At 35.7% G+C, this 19,396-nt stretch overlaps 2 protein-coding genes across 2 annotated transcripts in view; both read left to right on the top strand.

The window, feature by feature from the left end:
* The window catches only part of LOC110793545 (protein SABRE), a 37,337-nt gene extending 23,741 nt beyond the window's left edge, over positions 1–13,596 (top strand). The window contains exons 12-23 of the mRNA XM_021998459.2: positions 273–608; positions 761–879; positions 2,534–2,783; positions 4,543–4,767; positions 4,942–5,081; positions 7,324–7,396; positions 8,443–8,544; positions 9,505–9,672; positions 9,830–10,144; positions 10,227–10,394; positions 11,812–12,184; positions 12,907–13,596. Coding sequence (XP_021854151.1) covers positions 273–608; positions 761–879; positions 2,534–2,783; positions 4,543–4,767; positions 4,942–5,081; positions 7,324–7,396; positions 8,443–8,544; positions 9,505–9,672; positions 9,830–10,144; positions 10,227–10,394; positions 11,812–12,184; positions 12,907–13,022 — 2,385 coding nt within the window. The 3' untranslated portion in view covers positions 13,023–13,596. The remainder of the gene's footprint in view (positions 1–272; positions 609–760; positions 880–2,533; positions 2,784–4,542; positions 4,768–4,941; positions 5,082–7,323; positions 7,397–8,442; positions 8,545–9,504; positions 9,673–9,829; positions 10,145–10,226; positions 10,395–11,811; positions 12,185–12,906) is intronic.
* A 1,819-nt stretch (positions 13,597–15,415) lies between these two features.
* Positions 15,416–18,985, top strand: LOC110793625 (serine carboxypeptidase-like 50). The gene is made up of 4 exons (XM_021998549.2): positions 15,416–15,946; positions 16,510–16,835; positions 18,047–18,276; positions 18,425–18,985. The coding sequence occupies exons 1-4, from the start codon at positions 15,468–15,470 to the stop codon at positions 18,728–18,730; spliced, it is 1,341 nt and encodes a 446-aa protein (XP_021854241.1). The 5' UTR covers positions 15,416–15,467; the 3' UTR covers positions 18,731–18,985.
* The last annotated feature ends 411 nt before the right edge of the window (positions 18,986–19,396 follow it).

The following is a 19,396-nucleotide window of genomic DNA, read 5'->3' as shown; positions in this document are numbered from 1 at the left end:
AAAAGAAGAGGGTTGCAGAGAACTCTCCAAATAAAATTGTTTTCATCTTAATAGGTCATGATAGCAGTGTAACCAACAAAAGATGAGGTGTCAGTTTTCTTGATTGCATTTAGTTTGGAGCAAATCTTTTGATTGTAGTCTATGATGACAATTGGCAGCTTTGTTACTTAGACTTTCATTTTACCTCAAGTACCCGTGTAAGATCTTCGACACTCGGAGTTGGGTATGGATTCTGCTATTGCCTTTTGATATTTGTCCTTATGTTCTACCAGGGTAGATTTCTGCTTGCTGCTAAAGCTGGCCGTGTCATAGCACGTTCATTCCATGAAGTTGATACTGAGATTATTGAACAAGCACTTGGTTCAGAAAGCATACCAATGTCCGAGTCTGGACCTGAAATGACAAGGAAACGTACGGAGTTGTCTGCACTGTTGGATCATGTACAGGCTCATGTTGCCCCAACTGATGTTGATCCTGGAGCAGGGCTGCAGTGGCTTCCAAAAATCCGTGGAAGGTCTCCTGAAGTCAAACGTACTGGTGCTTTACTGGAAAGAGTATTTATGCCCTGTAACATGTATTTCCGTTATACTAGGCAAAAAGGTGGAAAGGTACATGCTTTTTCTGGATGAAAAACATCATATGTATTCCAAACTATTCTACTTTGTCGTTGACATGGAAGTATTATGATGTGATTTCAGCTGTCTTGGCAAGATGCAGACATATGATTGCTTTACATTCTCTCTCTATGGTGTTATTGCAGGTGAAGCCTCTTAAAGAACTGAGTTTCAATTCACAAAGCATTAAAGCAACTATGACTTCTCGGCAGTTCCAAGTCATGTTAGATGTGCTGACCAACCTTCTCTTCGCAAGACCTCCCAAGTATGCAATAGTTTCCTACTTGTTGCTTGAAAATTATTTTTCAAATTAATCAGTCCAAATTGGCACTATTTTCTCTTTTTTTTCAAATTAATCAGTCCAAATGCCCTAAATAATCTCTTTTTTTAAAAAAGTGAAAAATCACCTTTTCATCCCTTTGCATTAGAAAGTTGCTGCATATCCGTGCTTATCCCACCTTTCCAGTAAACGTTGGGACTTCCCAACCAATTATTTAAAATTGTGATGTTACTAAAAGAGAATACCATATAGTTACCCCATTAATTACAGAGTTTCCCCTGGGGCTAGGGCAAAGAGGCTATTTCCAAGTAGATTCTTGATTCAAAAGGTAACGTAAGGACTTCCCAGCAATTTTTTTCTAAATTGTGATGCTACTAAAAGAGGACCGAACAGTTACCCCATGGATTATAAGGCCTCCCTCGGGGCTTGGGAAGAGTACAAAATAGGAGGTCATTGCAAGGCGTCTCTGTTGGCCCTACCCTACAATACCAAAGAGGTTGTTTCTAATAGATCCTTGATTTAAAAGGAAACTGGCCCTTTGCTTTGTAACAAGTAACAAGTCAATAATAGGTTATGAGGCATTTGTCAAAAGTTAAATCACGTACTTCCCGGGAAGTAAAATTTTATGGAGAAATGATATTGTAGTAGTTTGTTTCTTCAATGCCGCGACAATGTTGAGCAAGGCAGAACGGATGAGGTTGTTGGCCCTTTGGAAGATCTGGGTTTGTCTTATGTTTATCTCTCTCCTCTGTGGAAGTATCTGAGTTTCGACTCTCACCATTGGTTAACTGGGTTATGGTGCAGGTTTGAGAAGATGATGTCATTATACAGGGAATCTGGTTCTTATGTGGGACACAGATCACTTATATGTAAATTCAGATTGCATGTTTGATGTGGAGAATTTTTGGGGTAGATAGGATTAGATTTTAACATATTTCCGAGGTCCAAGGCCATACTATAAATGTTGTCCTTAAGTTACAGGTCTTTGGAAGAAGGAAATGGAAAGGAATACAAAATATTAAGTGTCTTCCAATTGACATGATACAATGAAATTTAGAAATACTAACAGAAAAAATGGAAATAAAATATTTATTTAATGATGGCCACTCCTGGTTGCCAGTTGTTGCAGGCAGATACTTGAGAAACCAATGGCCACTCATCAGCAGCCAAAATCACCTTTTTCTGTACCCACTCTATTAGTTAGACTTTGGAGATCCACATTTCTTTTGTCCCAAACCTTTAACCGAGGAGAATTCTTATGAGGTATTGTTTGATTTAATCTGTCAAAAGATTACATAGAGAGAACAATTTTGAGAATACGCGGGCTTGATATATTACTGTGTTGACTTTAATTATTTATTTATCAATCCTGGTTGAGATTGGTCCATATTTGGGTTCACATCACAGACCTAATGGCTGCAGTAAAAACTACTTTCTGTACTGTTTGCTGTTTCTTTGTTTAGATGGTTTCTTGTTTCTTGGATTACTGTTTGTTGCTCCAGGGAGAAACTCCTGGATATCTGGTTGTCTGCAGAAAGAATGGAAAATGTATCAAACCTTTTTATATCTGTGAAGAGTGTTATTTTTACGCACATATGTCCTTTGTAAATGTTGCTAGATAAGGTTTACTCTGATACAGGCCCAGGAAGAGTAGTCTAACGTTTCCTTCTGAAGATGACGATGATGTTGAAGAAGAGGCAGATGAAGTGGTCCCAGATGGCGTTGAAGAAGTAGAGCTTGCTAGAATCAAGCTTGAACATAAAGAGCGTGACCAAAAGATGCTTCTTGATGACATAGTGAAATTATCACTTGGTAATGATACTTCTGGAAAACTTGTTCCAGAAAAAGAAGGCGAGTTGTGGATGATATCTGGTGGAAAATCCACTTTGGTGCGTTACCAAATACCTTCAACTAGCTCTACTATAATATTAAGTTATTTACTGATGCTACCTAGATGTTCTGTTTCTTAGTGCAATAAGGAATTCTTCCCCTATGCACATCACCTATTCCATGTTTAAAATACAAAGCATTTTAGCTAAAGCTTCTTTGTTTCAAAATATAAGTAGTGAAACCAATAAACATTAAATGTTACTTCTTACGTCCTATTAAATTGCGTAGTTGGATTTGGCATAAAGATTAGCGGAAAGACAGAAAATTAAGAGAAAATGTGGGATTCGAGAGAGATATGTTAGAGAAGGTATGGGGGTTGGAGAGGGAAAAAGTAAGTAAAATTGTTGGCTGGAGAAATAGTAAGAAAAAGTGTGGGGTTGGAGAGAAAGGATAAGAGAGTTTATTTGAACAAAAATTTAATAAGCATTTCGGATATCTATGATGAGAAGTATATAACCTAATGTGGAACGGAGGGAGCACTCAATAATATTATTGTTAGATTGTTGGTTATTTTGTGCTACCACATCAACATTAAATATCAATTAACAACTATGTAATTTCAGCTGAATTCTTAATGTGGGTGAAAGTGGTTGAATGCCTTTATGTTATCAGTTGTATTGAAGTTGAGACCAATATAGTTCCAGATAGTAAAAATTTATTTCTTGGAGAAAATTCTAGGTTGAAGTATGCAGTAAATCTGAAAATTTAACCCCCTGGATTTAGCTTTGTATTTAATTTATCTTATGACGAAGAAGTCTCAGTAAAACATAATCAACTCCATTTAGGTGTGCTCTTTATGGAGAAATAGATTTCCCTTTCTCTCATTTTGTACCACTATCCTATTTCATTCCATGTCATGTGCTCAAATGTTAAGTGACTTGTGAATTTGACCAAGAAGATGTCTTTCAATGGTCTCCTTTTCTCTACTCCCATATCTTCTATCCCTATCTTGTCATTTCCTATACTTCTATTACTTCGTATTAAAGTCTACTGCCCCTGCTGAACATTATGGTTGGAGCAGTGCTCCTCACAATAATTTTTTTGGTAGAGATGATGGACATTGATTGATGCTATATGTAATGGATATATATGAATGGGGAAGAAAATGAAATAGGGGCCTTTGAAATGAAATATAGAAAGTTCTTTAGACCGCGTGGATTCGGGTTTAAGGTTGGTGCTTGCCTGGTCTGTAGGTTTATATTTTTTTTATAAAACCAACTTTTCGGACATACAACTTCAGGTGCTTGGATGAATGATGATTATTGAAATGCTAGTTCGAATAAGAAAGAATAAATGAATATTTTAATGGATCATTTCCTTGATTTAGGATTCACTTGGTTGATGCCAAGACTCTTTGTATTGACATACATGATTTTATCTGCAAAAGAGATAACGATAAAATGAACAGCTTTTCCTGAATTGATGCTTCTGTTTTAGTTATGATGTATAATTTCAAGCATGTCTTTCGTTGACCCCCCAACAGTAAAAAAGAATGGAACAGCAAAAATGAATTAAGTCTTTGTTTTCTGTAAGAATAGCCATGTTGGTACCTAACCTAGGAGGAATGTGTCTCTTTCTCTTTTTCCTCTATACCTTCATAGTATATGGAATATTACAGAGTCTACCTCTCGGTCTATCCAACTGATTTATTCTATTTTGTGGTAGCATATAATTTCAAAAGATATGCTTGTAAGAAATAGTCAAATGATTCTTAACTGTACTTATTTTCTTTTCAATTATGTCTGGTTTCCTGGCTAGGTTCAAAGGCTGAAGAACGAGCTTGGGAATGTGCGCAAGTTAAGAAAAGATGCATCAGCATCATTAAGGGTTGCCTTGCAAAAAGCAGCTGAGTTAAGATTGATGGAAAAGGAGAAGAATAAAAGTCCCTCTTATGCCATGGGCATCTTTGTGGAAATTAAGGAAGTAGTTTGGAGCATGTTAGTTGATGGTAAAGTATTTGCTGAAGCGGGGATAAACGAAATGGTGAGTAAATACTTTTGTATAGTAAGTAAGAAACGGCTTTTAAATCCAGGCCCTGGATTTCCCTAATCTCCAGGCATGTTTTTGCATGCATCTGGTTGGAAGGGGTATGTCACACATGTTCCGCCATGAACGTCATTGGAGGCTTTCTGATGAATTTCTTACTTCTGCTTGCAGAAATATGACTTTTACAGGGACTACAAAGATGTTGGCGTGGCTAGATTTACAACAAAGTATTTAGTTGTAAAAAACTGCTTGCCTAATGCAAAGTCTGATATGCTTTTATCAGCTTGGAATCCTCCTCCCGAGTGGGGAAAGTAAGCATCTTCGTAGGACCATGTCTATTTTTGCTTACATTTACTATCATTCTGTGTCTGACATTTCTATTTTTTAGATACTGCTGAAATTGATGAGGGGTTGCATCAGTTGTGTTAAATTGATGGGTCTATTGGTCATCAAGACCTTATACAAACCACAAAATGAGATATAACTAGAAAAAGGTTTAAGAAAATTTTTGTAGCTAGCAGACAAACCTAGCTTGACCTGCAAATTTCTGAATGTTATGGTCCTTTTTCACTCCTTCAGCAGCAAAGTGGTTGAATGATTTCCCTAACGAAGCATGCAGATTTAATTATTTTTTACTCCTTTTATAAAAGTAAGGATGTTTTGGTATTTATTACCTTAAAAATACACCACTTTTGTAGTAACTACCTTATGAAAATATTATTATTATTTACCACCTTAAAGTATATTTTTGTTTTGAAATCACTACCACTTTACGGTTTTTCATTTTAAAATATCACTTTAGTTTGTTAATCGCTTTAAGTGATTCAAAGCCCATTATCCACCTTTATGTGTAATAATTCCATAGAAATCGTGCTTTTGAAATTTTGTAAATGATCAAACGAATTAAAAAAATAATTGTGAACTTTTAAAATAATTGTGAAGTATCAAAAAGGTTGTTTTGAAATGTCGTTTTCTATGAAATCCTTACAGAAAAAGGAAAAGAATGAGTTTTGAATCACTTAAAACGATTAAAAAACGAAAGAAGTATCTTAATTTTAAAATGAACAAAACGTAAAGGGTAGTGATTCCAAACAAAAACATACTTTAAGTTGTAAATTACAATAAACTTTTCATAAGGTAGTTAATATAAAAGTGGTGTATTTTTAAGGTAGTAAATACCAAAATACCCTAAAAGCAACTTTGCTGCAATTATTATTCTGTACAATATCCGGTGAAGATTTCTCACGCATATTCATCCAAGCCTGTTTCTTTTGATTTTAAACCTTGTGATTGAGTGAACCAGTACAAAATCAGGGCAAAAGAATTAGTAATGAACTGACTTTAGATTGCATGAAAAGGTGATCAAGACTTATAGCTCCATCCATGTCAATAATTCTGCGCCTGATAGTACTGCTATAGTTGACCCTAGGTTCGTGTGCCTTGAAGATTTCTTATTTTCAAGCATCGACCATTTACGAGATCATTTTTCTGTACCCATTTGATTTTTTTTTTACGAATATAGTCTGAGACTAAGTGCAAAAATCTCGCTGAGTATAAACAACACTCACAAACCATACTGTCTGCAGCCTTAACTTTTAAAAGTTCCTTTGTTTTTCCTTCCTTTAATAAAACACCTGCACCCTCTGAGTTCCTGTCAAATTTTCTGATGCACAAGTTTCTACAGCTTCTCTTTCCCTGATACTTGTAGTAAGAACCCCATCCACCACTCCCCCCTTTCCTAACAGTTATAAAAAGGTAATAAAGAAAAGAACTTATGAACTGGTACTAAAAAAGTTATTAAAATAAACCTTTTGAGATCATTAAAAAAATCAGAAGATCGTGCTTACGAGCTAAGCAGTATTTCCCTAACCTTTTGGAGTCTGGATTCTGCCTCCATAGGATTGGAATTAACAACCGTAAGCTACAATGTTTTAAACCAATGGCTTGTTTTGCAAGAAAAAGGTTTGAATGGTTATAAATAGACTTGTCAAACAGATTTGCCGTGTTCGGTTCAAGTTAGATGATTTTGGATAAGATCAATTTTAAGTTCTGGATGACCCAAGAGATTAAGGAAGTAAGGGATGCTTGTTCAAGAACCAGTGTTTTGATAGTAGATTAGAATGGAAAATTTTCTGTTGCTTACTATTCACCACCGATTTGATTGAGTGTGTATCTGATGTATCATAATTCATAAAGCTCCAAGTGGGCACTTCATTGTCCTTCATCAGGGTATGCATGTAAGCTTGTAGCAAATATTTTACTGAACCTCTTGGTCCTCTTTTATTAGAGTTAGACGGAGCTCTTTGCCTTCGGGCTTTTGGGCGGTTGGGCCTTAAAACTAAGTTCAGCTAATTATGCTGCAATCTGAGGGTTTTGCAACTCAAGACGTTCTGTTTTTTCTAGTTTCTTATTTCTCTGAGGATGGAGTGCAGTTGGATGTACTCTTTTCACACATCTTCTTTTGGAGGATTTTTTTGGCGCTGATTTTATTTGCTCATCGCTAGTTTCTAGTCTATTGACATTTTGCATACTTGTTTATTGTTGATGCTGCAGAAAAGTTATGCTTCGAGTAGATGCTAAGCAAGGGTCTCCCAAGGATGGAAACTCTACACTTCAACTTTTTCAGGTACTTAAATGTATCCTCTCTTCTTTTGACAGTTCTCTTAAGTTCTTTCTGGGTTTGTCAGAGAAGTACAGTATTTATTTTGTGTTTCTTACATGTAAAACATTGCATGAATAGTGTCCCAGGGGCATATCTATGACTTTTGATAAACATTATCTTGGCTAATACACATTATTGCCACAACCTCGTTTGGTTGCTTGTGATTTTTGGACCTAGCGCTTAGTTGCATTCCCATATATCCTTGGCACGGATATGAGCTAGAAGTTAAAAATTACAGTGGGGTCTACAAGAAAATTGAATCTATACCTAGTACCTACTAGCACTGAATTATAAATTATAGCTGGAAGTGAACAAGAATAGGGGGGGTTTGAGGGATAAAAGAAGTAAGGTAGACTTGGAAAAACTTGTTCAGGCTGTAAAGTGTAGTTATTTTGGCTGCAAAGTGTTGCCAATGACATTGAACAATCAGATCTAGCTAATAGTAATTACTCTGACGACCAGTACCGTTAATTCATGTATTGTTTTTGTTACATTGTGCATGGTATTGCCTTGACTACTGCACTATTTATTTTAGAGAATCACTAACAGAATACCAATTAACTGTTATCTCGGAATCTACACAAAATACTACTTAACTGCTGCCATTCTGTTGTCATTCACTATAATGGCTTAATGTTCTATTAATGCATCATCCTTGGTTGACCTGAGGATACATATATGATAAAATATTCGTAAATATAGGCAGATGAAGACTTGTTTAGGACATTAGATAGAGACCTACTTTTTATCACCTTTATGTTCAAGTGGACTACAGCAATTTTCAGTAGAGTGGTGCTAGCAAACTGTTTAATCTTTGAACCCTGTATAAGGTTGGCTGGCCTGATTGAGCTTTCAAACGAGTGTTCTTATATATATATTTAACATTATATTATCCCCGATGTTATGCTTCTACTATTGAGAGAGCTACTTTCATCCATCTCAAATTCTTCATATTTGACCGTACAGTGCTTACCTTCTAATACTGACCTTACTTGTTCTATGTGTTGTAGGTAGAGATTTATCCCCTAAAAATACATTTGACAGAGACAATGTACAGAATGATGTGGGAGTATCTTTTCCCAGAAGAAGAGCAAGATTCACAGCGGCGGCAGGTTAGTCTACAGCACTTATGTTCCTGTACTCCTGTAATGCTCTCATGCTGATGGAGACTTGAATACCATCCACCAAACACCCTCTTAAAAGATTTGTCTATATGCACTCAGGCGGACCCGTAATTTCAAGTTAGGGGTAGCACGTAGACATCTACAAACGATAGCAAAGTAGTAAACAACACTTTATGTACACTTATAACCCTTCAAAACATACAAGATTAGTAAGGGGAAATTAATTTGGGTTATTGATGGCACATAAGTTCAGATTTTCGGTGAAGACATTCCCTCTTTGGTCTTGATCCTATGTTGGTTGTAGACAGCACAAAGTAGTAGTAAGTAAATATTTTATTTTATACTTTGCATTTAATTTACCATGACAGTTAACAAAAAAAAAAACATATTTGGTGAAAGTAAAGATGTTTTTTTTTTCTTTGACCAAATTGAAGGAACTTATATTTCCTTAGTATGATTGACACTTTATTTTAAAGGTGTAGTACAATTGAAGTGAAAAACTGATTTGTTAAAATAATAATATTAAAACAAAGGACAATAATTGATTCTTGAAAAAAGCCAAAAATAGGTTAGTGAAAATAATCGCTTGAAGTAGTATATGCCTATATGGACACTAATCTCCTGCGCAATGCCTGCAAGCTTTTCATTTTAATCCCCTTTTCATAGTGGCACCCTTGTGTCTGTGATACTATAACTACGAATGTTATTTGTTACCAAATTCTTTACCAATACAATTTTCATTTTATTTTTGCGGTTAGAATGTACTCCCCGGGTTACAGTGTAGATCCACCAGTTTGTAGAAATATGACAAATGATGTAGGAATATTTTCTAGACAAGAATGGGTGTTACTTATTGCACAGAAGGAGGGAAAGATAAAAAATTATGTCTCCGTCTCTGGATATTGATGAGATCATTCTGATTGCAACTTATCGGATTATGCCATGCAGGAAGTTTGGAAGGTTTCGACTACTGCTGGTTTAAAACGAGTGAAAAAGGGTTCCTCTGCACAGGAAGGTTCTGTATCTTCTGTGTCTAAGGAGTCTGAAAGTTCCTCTAGGATAAGTGCCTCTGGAGTACCCTCAACATCTGGAAGCACTCATACTGACACCTCCCTGGTAAGTTCTTGTTATTGGATCTAAATGTCCATTTTCTGTAATGAGAAATATTTTTATTTGTATTCCTTGGTGAAGTTAATCTTGGAAGAACATTCACGAGTGTTTTAACATATGGCAAGTTTAATCAAATACTGGCATTTCTTGGCTTTATACACAGACATCAAAACAGAACAAATCAGAGCTGAGGAGAACCTCTTCTTTCGACAAAACGTGGGAAGAAAACATTGCAGAATCTGTTGCTGATGAGCTCATATTACAACTTCATTCTTCAAGCACATCTAACTCCAAAAGTGGTTCTCTAGCTGTAAGCGAGCAACAAGATGACTCTTCTAAAGGTAAAGCAAAAGACCCAAAACAAATTAAACAGGGTCGTGCATCTCATGAAGAAAAGAAGGTAGGGAAGTCTGGTAATGATGATAAAAGATCCAGGCCCCGAAAATTGATGGAATTTCACAATATAAAGATAAGTCAGGTCAGTTGGTTTATTTTTTGGGGACTTTTCTTAAGAAAATTTTGCAGGTCTCCTGAGTAGACGCATCGTAATTTATGTGTAGGTTGAGCTACTGGTCACTTATGAGGGGTCAAGATTTGCTGTGAGTGATTTAAGATTACTCATGGATCAATTTCACCGTGTTGAATTCACTGGAACTTGGAGGAGACTCTTTTCAAGAGTAAAGAAACATATCATTTGGGGAGTTTTGAAGTCAGTGACTGGAATGCAGGTAACATCAGACTCATATAGCTTGTGTCCATTTCTTAGTTATAAGCCCTCTAACCCCTCTTGGTAATGGTCGCATCATATATGTCACTGGTTGTCCTCTAAACATGTGGGATTATACAAGCTTTACATGCTACTAATAAGGGCTTGTCCTACCGTGCTTCATGAGGATGATTTTGAAACTCATCTCAGCCTGCTCTATGTTTAGCGGGCTTAAACGAAACGTACTACCTCCGTTTCAATTTAATGGTTACACTTTTCCTTTTCACAAGAACCTAGATAATGACTGGAAAGTAAGAGAGAAGAGTGCAATATTCTAAGAAATAATTAATAAAATAATTAGTAGAATGTTTTAGGAATAAATAATAAAGTAATATAAGTAGTGGAATACTGGAATGTAGTAAGCAAAGAATAATACTCCCTCCGTTCCAAAATACTTGCAACACTTGCTTTTTTCGGCTGTTCCTGAATACCTGCAAGTTGCAACACTTCTACTTTTTGTAACGGACCATAGTTATTTTTATTATTTCTCCCTCATCAATGGCCCCCACAGATATTGGTAAATTGTGCAACAATAATTAAAAAAAAAATGCTACCACCCGAACACCTCCCTCACACCAGCAAAAGTAAAGGACCCACTGTCTATTTTCTTTTTAAAAACGAATAGCACAAGTCAGGGAGGTTTATCCTCCTGAATCAACTCAAACACAGTTGCATCTGGACTCAAAATAAAATCTAGAGGGTTCACAAATAAGCTATTACAGTAGATATCCTTCGCCCTACAGGTCTTCACAATATAGTCCGCAACTAGATTGGTGCTTCTCGGGCAGAATTGAACCTGAATGTTAGTAACCTTCGACATGAGCCCCTTGCATTGTAAGTGCAGTAAGAAATTAGCATCTCTTACCTGCGGTTCTACAAGGATTTGTTGTACCGCCAACTGTGAATCAGAATGCACATTGATGCTCTGCCACCCTTTGTCAACAATGACCTGAAGACCGTCCATAATCTCACTCATCAACACACTCTCAGCCTTCTTCTTTCTCTTATAACCTACGTAGTAGAATCCAGTTGCTTGCATTATCTCGAAAGACACCAGCAATACCTGCATCTTTAGTTACATGGCCTTGTATATTCAATTCTCCTCCTAAAACAACGTTCCCATTCAACTGTTACAAGTATTATAAAACGGAGGGAGTAATGTATTGTATTGGAATGTGGGTCATCTGTCTAAAAACAGAAAAAGGAAACCGTAATAGTTTTAATGACACAGAGGAAGTACAACCTATCTTCTTGAGCAGCCCTCAAAGATTGCCCATTTCTAGGTGCTTTTCTGACTGGCTAACCTACTGACTTGTAAACTTGAAATAGTTGGGCTTTGTCTTTGCCACGATTGATTTTAATGTTTCTCCACTTTGCAGGGAAAAAAGTTCAAAGACAAGGCACAAAGCCACAGGGAAATTGCTGGACCTAGCATCCCTGATGATCTTAACCTCAGTGACAGTGATGGTGGTCAGACAGGTAAATCTGACCAGTATCCAGTGGCCTTTCCGAAGCTTCCTGCAGATGGAGCAGGTGATGGTTTTGTTACCTCTATAAAGGGCTTATTTAATACTCAGCGTCGGAAAGCAACAAAATTTGTGCTACGCACCATGAGGGGCGATGCAGATAACGAATATAATGGAGAATGGAGTGAAAGTGATACAGAGTTCTCGCCTTTTGCAAGGCAACTAACAATAACAAAAGCTAAGAAGCTGATTAGGCGACATACTAAGAAGTTCCGCTCAAGAAAAGGTTGGTCCACTCATCTCTAAAGCTATGCACCCTCATATGTGGAGAATTGTTACATGCTTGAGGCTTATTCTTTTCATTTCATACAATCTATTTTTAGAACCTTGAGAATAAAAACACTTCATTTCAAGCTAAGGCTTTGTTCTGTTCACCTTATTTCCACTAATTTCAGGAAAAATAAGTTCACTTAAGTTCTGATAAGAAAAGTTCAGGAAAAATAATGGTTGACCAAGTACAATTTATAACTAAAATAAGTTTTGATAAGTTCTAATAAGTTTAGATAAGCTCAGATAAGATAAGTTCAGGAAAAATAAGTGAAAATCAGTTGAATAGAACGCGCCATAATATACTTCATTATGAGCATATATATATATATATATATATATATATATATATATATATATATATATATATATATATATATATATATATATATATATATATTTATTTAATTGTTTTACCACTGTCAAAATAAAATGGATTTGTTATGAAAGCATATAGTATTTAGTTATTTATTTTCCAACTCTTCATATTTCGCATATTATGGTAAATGGTGAGAGACTGACAAAAGTGGAGAACCTACAGAACTGCTAATGACAGTTATACACTAATAGGCCTTTAAATTAAATTCCCGGTCTTGCTAAAATTAACTGCAGCACATCATTCTGCTGAGCATACATGATAAAAATACATTGTTGTCATTACTAACTATTGTCTTCTGACAGGTTCTATTCAACAAAAAGATTCACTTCCTTCTTCTCCTATGGAGACCGCAATATATGAAAGTGATTCTTCAAGTGAAACCTCGCCTTATGAAGATTTCCGCGACTATGAAGAGTAACTGCATTTAGGTTTGGTATAAACCTGAAGAAAGAGGCAGATTGAGGAAAATTCATTCAAGCCTGATTACACAACTTCACCTGATGCCCACCATTTTATTATTATTAGTATTATGTGGCACAATTACCAACGCATTCAGATTCGCACATCCGACTAGGGTCTTGTTTGCCGAGCCCTCAAATCTACTTTTCAACATTCTGCGTTCAGCAGTTTCGAAGCCACGAGCGGCACCATAATTTTGTAGGTACAATTTTGAAGTCACCTGTTGTTCTCCTGTAAATTTTTACAAACAACTGGTAGACTACACTCATCACATTGAGGGAAAGAGTAGTGAGAAATTGTATAGAAAGAAAATTTGGCACCACTTTTTCCCTCAGATTTTATACTTGGTATTTCTAGTTTAGCTTTTACTGCTATGTAAAGTAAATTATTGATGAGAAAGATGATGTAGCTCCCATTCAGATGGTGAATGTTACAGTCTCGTCTCTCTTCCTCTTTGGAGAGGTTGGTTGTGGACTTATGGCATTTAGTTACAGATGGTAAATGTTACAATCTCGTCCTTCTTCCTTGTTGAAGAGTTTGGTTTTGGACTTATGGCATTTAGTTTCAGATGGTGAATGTCACAATCTCGTCCTTCTTCCTTTTTCAAGAGTTTTGTTGTAGACTTATGGCATTTTGTTACAGATGGTGAATGTTACAATCTCGTCCTTCTTCCTTGTTGAAGAGTTTGGTTGTGGACTTATGGTATTTAGTTTCAGATGGTGAATGTCACAATCTCGTCCTTCTTCCTTTTTCAAGAGTTTAGTTGTGGACTTGTGGCATTTCGTTACAGATGGTGAATGTTACAGTCTCGTCCTTCTTCCTTGTTGAAGAGTTTGGTTGTGGACTTGAATTTAGTTATTGATGGTGGATGTTACAATCTCGTCCTTCTTCCTTGTTGAAGAGTTTGGTTGTGGACTTGCAAGTAATTTTAAAATGAAATTAGCAATTTTGACAAACTTAAACTGGCCCACCATATTATTAAAGTTGAGTCCTCAAAACATTATCAGAATTGAAAGGAGTACAAATTGAACAAATTAGGAATTTCTTGTGATACTACACTTTGCAATATTTATTTTCTCAAAGGTGCTCTTTGTTGAATTCCACTAAGTAACTATCGCCACTATAGTTAAACCTTGTCATCAATCATATTTCTTTCGTTATTGAGCCATTATATTTAAACTAAATGAGAAATTGAATACTTAGGCAGCTAGCCACTAGTAATATAGAAGTACTTAGTAACTACAATTCCTTAGGATGTCAATGATGTCTTGGCCTAGCGGTTAAGAGTGATGATTTGCGTACGATATGTTGCATGTTCAAATTTCTCCTCCCATTATTAGAAAGTCATTTGACAAACATAAAATTGTGTATTAGTGTCAATTAAGGTAATGTTTGGTTCACCTGAGTTGCATTCATCTTATCATATTGACCATGAACTTATCTCCTTTAAAGTTATTAATTTAAGGTGACTAGAATGCATGCCAAGTGAATTTTAAACCATATTCAACTATAGACTTTTGTAAATTCACGAAAAATACCCCGTATAACTTTCTATACTCTGTATCCAACTAAATAATCGTAAATGAAGGCGAGCGTAACACAAATAATTAAGCAGTGCACCCGGAAGCATGTACTTCAACAATATTGTTTTTTTACAGACTTTTCAATAGTTCATAACGCTGAAAGTCGTGGATGTCAACTAGTTTAGTTGGTAGAATCTTAAAGGCGTGGTACCCAACATTTGGGATTGAATCTTGTCTACACCATTAGTGCTCTTACCCCTTTGACTCTTTGAAGCTCACTCTACACCAGGGAATAAAAGTTACTCGTTATCTATTTTTTGTGATAAACTTTTCATTTTAATAAAAATTATTTTTTTCAAACTCACAACTAATGTATAAAGGTAACTATTTAACCCTTTAAAATATTTATCCATCAACTTTTTCCCTTAATATACTTCATCTGTTCTTTTTTAAATGACACAATTATTTAGGCATGTTTATCGATACACGATTTCAAACATTAATATCTTCTATTATGGATAGGAAAAAATTATAAAAAGTTGATATTTAAAAAATATTTATTGAGACGAATCTAATAAAACCCCTCATGACTATATTTTTCTTATTTATATAAATCACAAAACGAAGTCAAACGAGCTTGTATGAATAGTTTCAAAAACCCAATTGTGTCATGTAAATAAGAACAGAGGAAGTAAAAAGTAAGAAAAGCATATTAAAAATTACAAAATCAGAAAAAAGTTATAAAAAGCTGGATAAAAGTTATGCTAGTGTATAATAAATTGTGGGGGCAATAACCTTTTGAAGATGCTTTAGTACTTTATACTATCATTATCCTCAAATCATCACCAATCATACAACCATATCATCTCCAATACAACTCAATGAAAACACTCATCTTCTCATTATGTATCCTTCTCCTCAACCTCACTCCTACAATCATTTCATCATCAACTCCATTTCCACCCGAATCAAGACCCACTAAATCGGGTTACTTGATTGTAAACTCAACTTCCAAATCCTCAATTTACTACACTTACTATGAAGCCCAACAACCCATTATTTCACCCCTCTCAAAAACCCCACTTCTAATATGGCTCCAAGGAGGTCCTGGATGTTCTTCCATGGTGGGTAACTTCTACGAACTCGGCCCGTACCGGGTTAACCATAAACTTGAGCTAGAGAAAAACCATGGATCATGGAACCGGGTTTTCGGGCTTTTGTTTTTGGATAATCCAATTGGAACCGGGTTCAGCATTGCTGCTTCACAAAATGAGATTCCAAGAGATCAACATGGTGTAGCCAAACACCTTTTCTTGGCCATTAAGTCATTTATTGCATTGGATAAACCATTGTTTGGAACTAGAGCTGGCAAAATTTGACCCAACCCACCAACCCAACCCGAACCCAACCCAATAATAAAAGGTTGGGTCAAGATTTTCAACCCGTTTAATTAAATGGGTCAACCCAACCCAACCCGTTTAATTAAATGGGTTGGGTCAGGTTGAAATTTTCAACCCGAAAACAACCCGCCTAACCCGTTTAAGTTCAAGCAAGTATGTAATATAGATCTGTAGAATGTGATTTGAAAGATTTTATTTCTCATTTTCTCTTCAACATTGAATAATTATTTGACGTTTTGATTCATGTCAAATACATATTGGAGTATTACTTTTTGCTATGAGATATGCCATAACAAAATCACCTCGCAATTCTATAGTCAAATCAATTTACACTTAAAAGTGGGAAAAAAAATTAAGCGGGTCAACTTCAGGTCAACCCGTTTATAGTTGGGTTGGGTTGGGTTGAAAATCTCAACCCGTTTAATTAAACAGGTCGGGTTGGGTTGGGAAAATCTCAACCCGTTTATAAATGGGTCGACCTGATTTCGACCCAACCCAACCCATTGCCAGCTCTATTTGGAACCCGACCCGTTTACATCACGGGTGAAAGTTATGCAGGGAAGTATGGTCCAGCAATTGGGTATTACATAATAAGGAGAAACAGTGAGGTCCAAGAATCTGATCGGGTTAATTTAGGTGGGGTTGCAATTGGGAATGGGTTAACTGACCCGATAACCCAAGTGATGACCCATGGGTTGAATGCTTACTATAGTGGGTTAGTGAATGAAAAACAGAGAAGGAAGTTGGAGGAAGCTCAAAGGGAGGTAGTTAAGTTAGTTAAGGAGGAGAAGTGGAGTGAGGCAACTGATTCTAGGAATGCACTACTGAATGAGCTACAAAAGATGACAGGTTTGGGTACTTTGTAACTTTTACTCAGTTTTTTTTAACTTTTACCTAAATCTTAATAAATTATTGACGATAGATAAACATTGAAAGAGTTAAATGATTAATTTTATAAATTATTGATGATTTTGAATAAATAATTTTATTAAAAGAAAAATTTTATCATAAAATAATAGACAATTTTTACATATACTTCCTCCGTTCCACAAATATCGAACTATGTTGGCTTTTACACTATTCATGTTGTATATTTGACCATCTTTTCTAATATATGTAAAAAAAAAAAAATTAATACATTTGGCTACTTTGTAACTTCTATCCAGATATTGTAACTTTTACCTGATATTTGTAACTTTTAATACATTTTTATTAACTTTTATATTACTACTATAAAACATAAAATTGATAGATAAACATTTAAAAGAGTTAAATGATTAATTTTATAAATTATTGGTGGTTTTTGAATAAATAATTTTATTAAAAAAAAATTATCACAAAAAATAGATAATTTTTACATATACTTCCTCCGTTCCACAAATATCGAAACATGTTGACTTTTACACTTTTCACGTTATATCTTTGACCATCTTTTCTAATATATATGTAAAAAAATATGTAATCATGTACTCCCTCTGTCCCGGAATACTCGACCCGGTTTGACCGGCACAGAGTTTAAGGGACTTGAATTGACTTATTTAATTTAATAGGTAGTAGTTGATAGTGGGGTATTATTTTAATGTAGTTAGTGGAAAATGTGTAAAGGGGTGGGGTTGGGGGAGAGTAGGGGTTGAATTTTTAATTATTTTTTGTATGGAGTAGGGGGTAGGTGGGTTAATAGGGGTGGAGTGAGAAATGATATAATATTGTTAGAATCTTTCCATTTTTAGAAACAGGTCAAGTATTAAGGGACGGCCCGATAAGGAAAACAGGTCAAGTATTCCGGGACGGAGGGAGTAGGATCTTATTAGATTCATATCGATATTAAATTTTTATAATTTTTACTTATGCATAATTCAAGAAATAACGAGTCAACATGGTGTATTGGTACGCGTAAAGTCAACATGGTGTAAAATTTAAGAAACTGAGGAAATAAAAGTGTAACTTTTAAGCATTTTGAGTTAACTTTTACTCCAGTGTACAACATTTATTGTACAACACTTGTAAATAAGAATTTGTGTTCTAGGAATGCAGTACTGAATGAGCTAAAAAAATGACAGGTTTGGCTACTTTGTATGACATGACAAGGAAAACACCCTATGAGTCCTACTTAGTAGAGAGATTCTTGAGTAATCCAGAGGTGAAAGCAGTGTTAAAAGTGAATAGAACAATCATTTGGGAGGAATGTAGCGATGCAGTGAGCGAGGTTTTACACGAAGATGTGATGAAGAGTGTTAAGTTTATGGTGGAATTTTTGTTGCAGAAGAAGAGCAAAGTGTTGTTATATCAGGTATGATTAATCGTTGTCGACCAGTGAAAAAAAAAATGAAATGAAATGGAAAAAAAAAGTAAGGGACCACTGAAATGAATAGGTAAAAGTGCTGCTATATATATTGTCATCGTTTGTATAAATACTGTTATTGTTATTATTATATCAGGGGCAAAGGGACCTCAGAGACGGGGTGGTTTCGGTTGAAGCTTGGATGAAGAAGCTTAAGTGGGAAGGGATTGACAAGTTTGAGGATCAAGAAAGGAAAGTGTGGAAAGTTAAAGGGGAAGTTGCTGGTTATGTGCAGAAATGGGGGAGTTTGACTCTTGCTGTAGTTTTGGGTGCAGGACATTTTGTGCCTACTGATCAGCCTGTGAATTCTCAGGTCATGATCGAAGATTGGGTGCTCGAAAGAGGAGATTTTGCGAATGAAGAAACCGAGGTTTCTCCAAGAAATCCCAAGAATTTTGTTTGAGAATGATCATATTCTTAGGAATTTATCTGTGAATTTCAGTCCTGGGTTTAAAGGTATAACAAATAACAGTTGTGTTGTTCATGCTTCAGATTTGTCAGAAAGATATGTAAATGTATCACTTTCTTCGATTGGATTCGAGGTTATAATGTATTACTTTTCAGTTTTCACACGAATCCTCTGTATATAGAACTAGTTAAAATAAAGTACTCGAATTAGATTGTATTAGGGGTTATGATGTATTACTTTTTACACGCATCCTCTGCATATAGAACTAGTGAAAATTATGCCATATTTCTTTTGGCTTCATTGCAGTTTCAGGACTTATCTGACAGTTCAGTTCAGCTCAGCTCTAAAGAACAGGGGATAAGTACTCAAAAGTATAGGTAGTTGAATGCTTACTGAGATTAGCCGAAAATGCAAGTGCTTACGAAACACAACCTCCTTCTTCTTCTTCCAAGCCTTAGTTCCAGAATGATTTGGGTCGCCTACATGAACCGTTCAAATTTCGGTTCATGTCCCTAAGACGTGACTATGTTTTACTCTGGCCGCCACAGACCTACCGCGATCCTCCTCCTTCATCCGGGATTGGGACGGACTGTGGAGGATACCACAAAGTGCCACTAATTCTGATAAATTTTGGTAATTCTTAACAGTCGATTCTGTCTG

The sequence above is a fragment of the Spinacia oleracea genome, chromosome 2 (assembly GCF_020520425.1).
Source record: "Spinacia oleracea cultivar Varoflay chromosome 2, BTI_SOV_V1, whole genome shotgun sequence".
Classification (NCBI taxonomy): Eukaryota; Viridiplantae; Streptophyta; class Magnoliopsida; order Caryophyllales; family Amaranthaceae; genus Spinacia; species Spinacia oleracea.
Note: the sequence above shows the minus strand (reverse complement) of the source record. Positions and strands in the feature narration are given on the sequence as shown.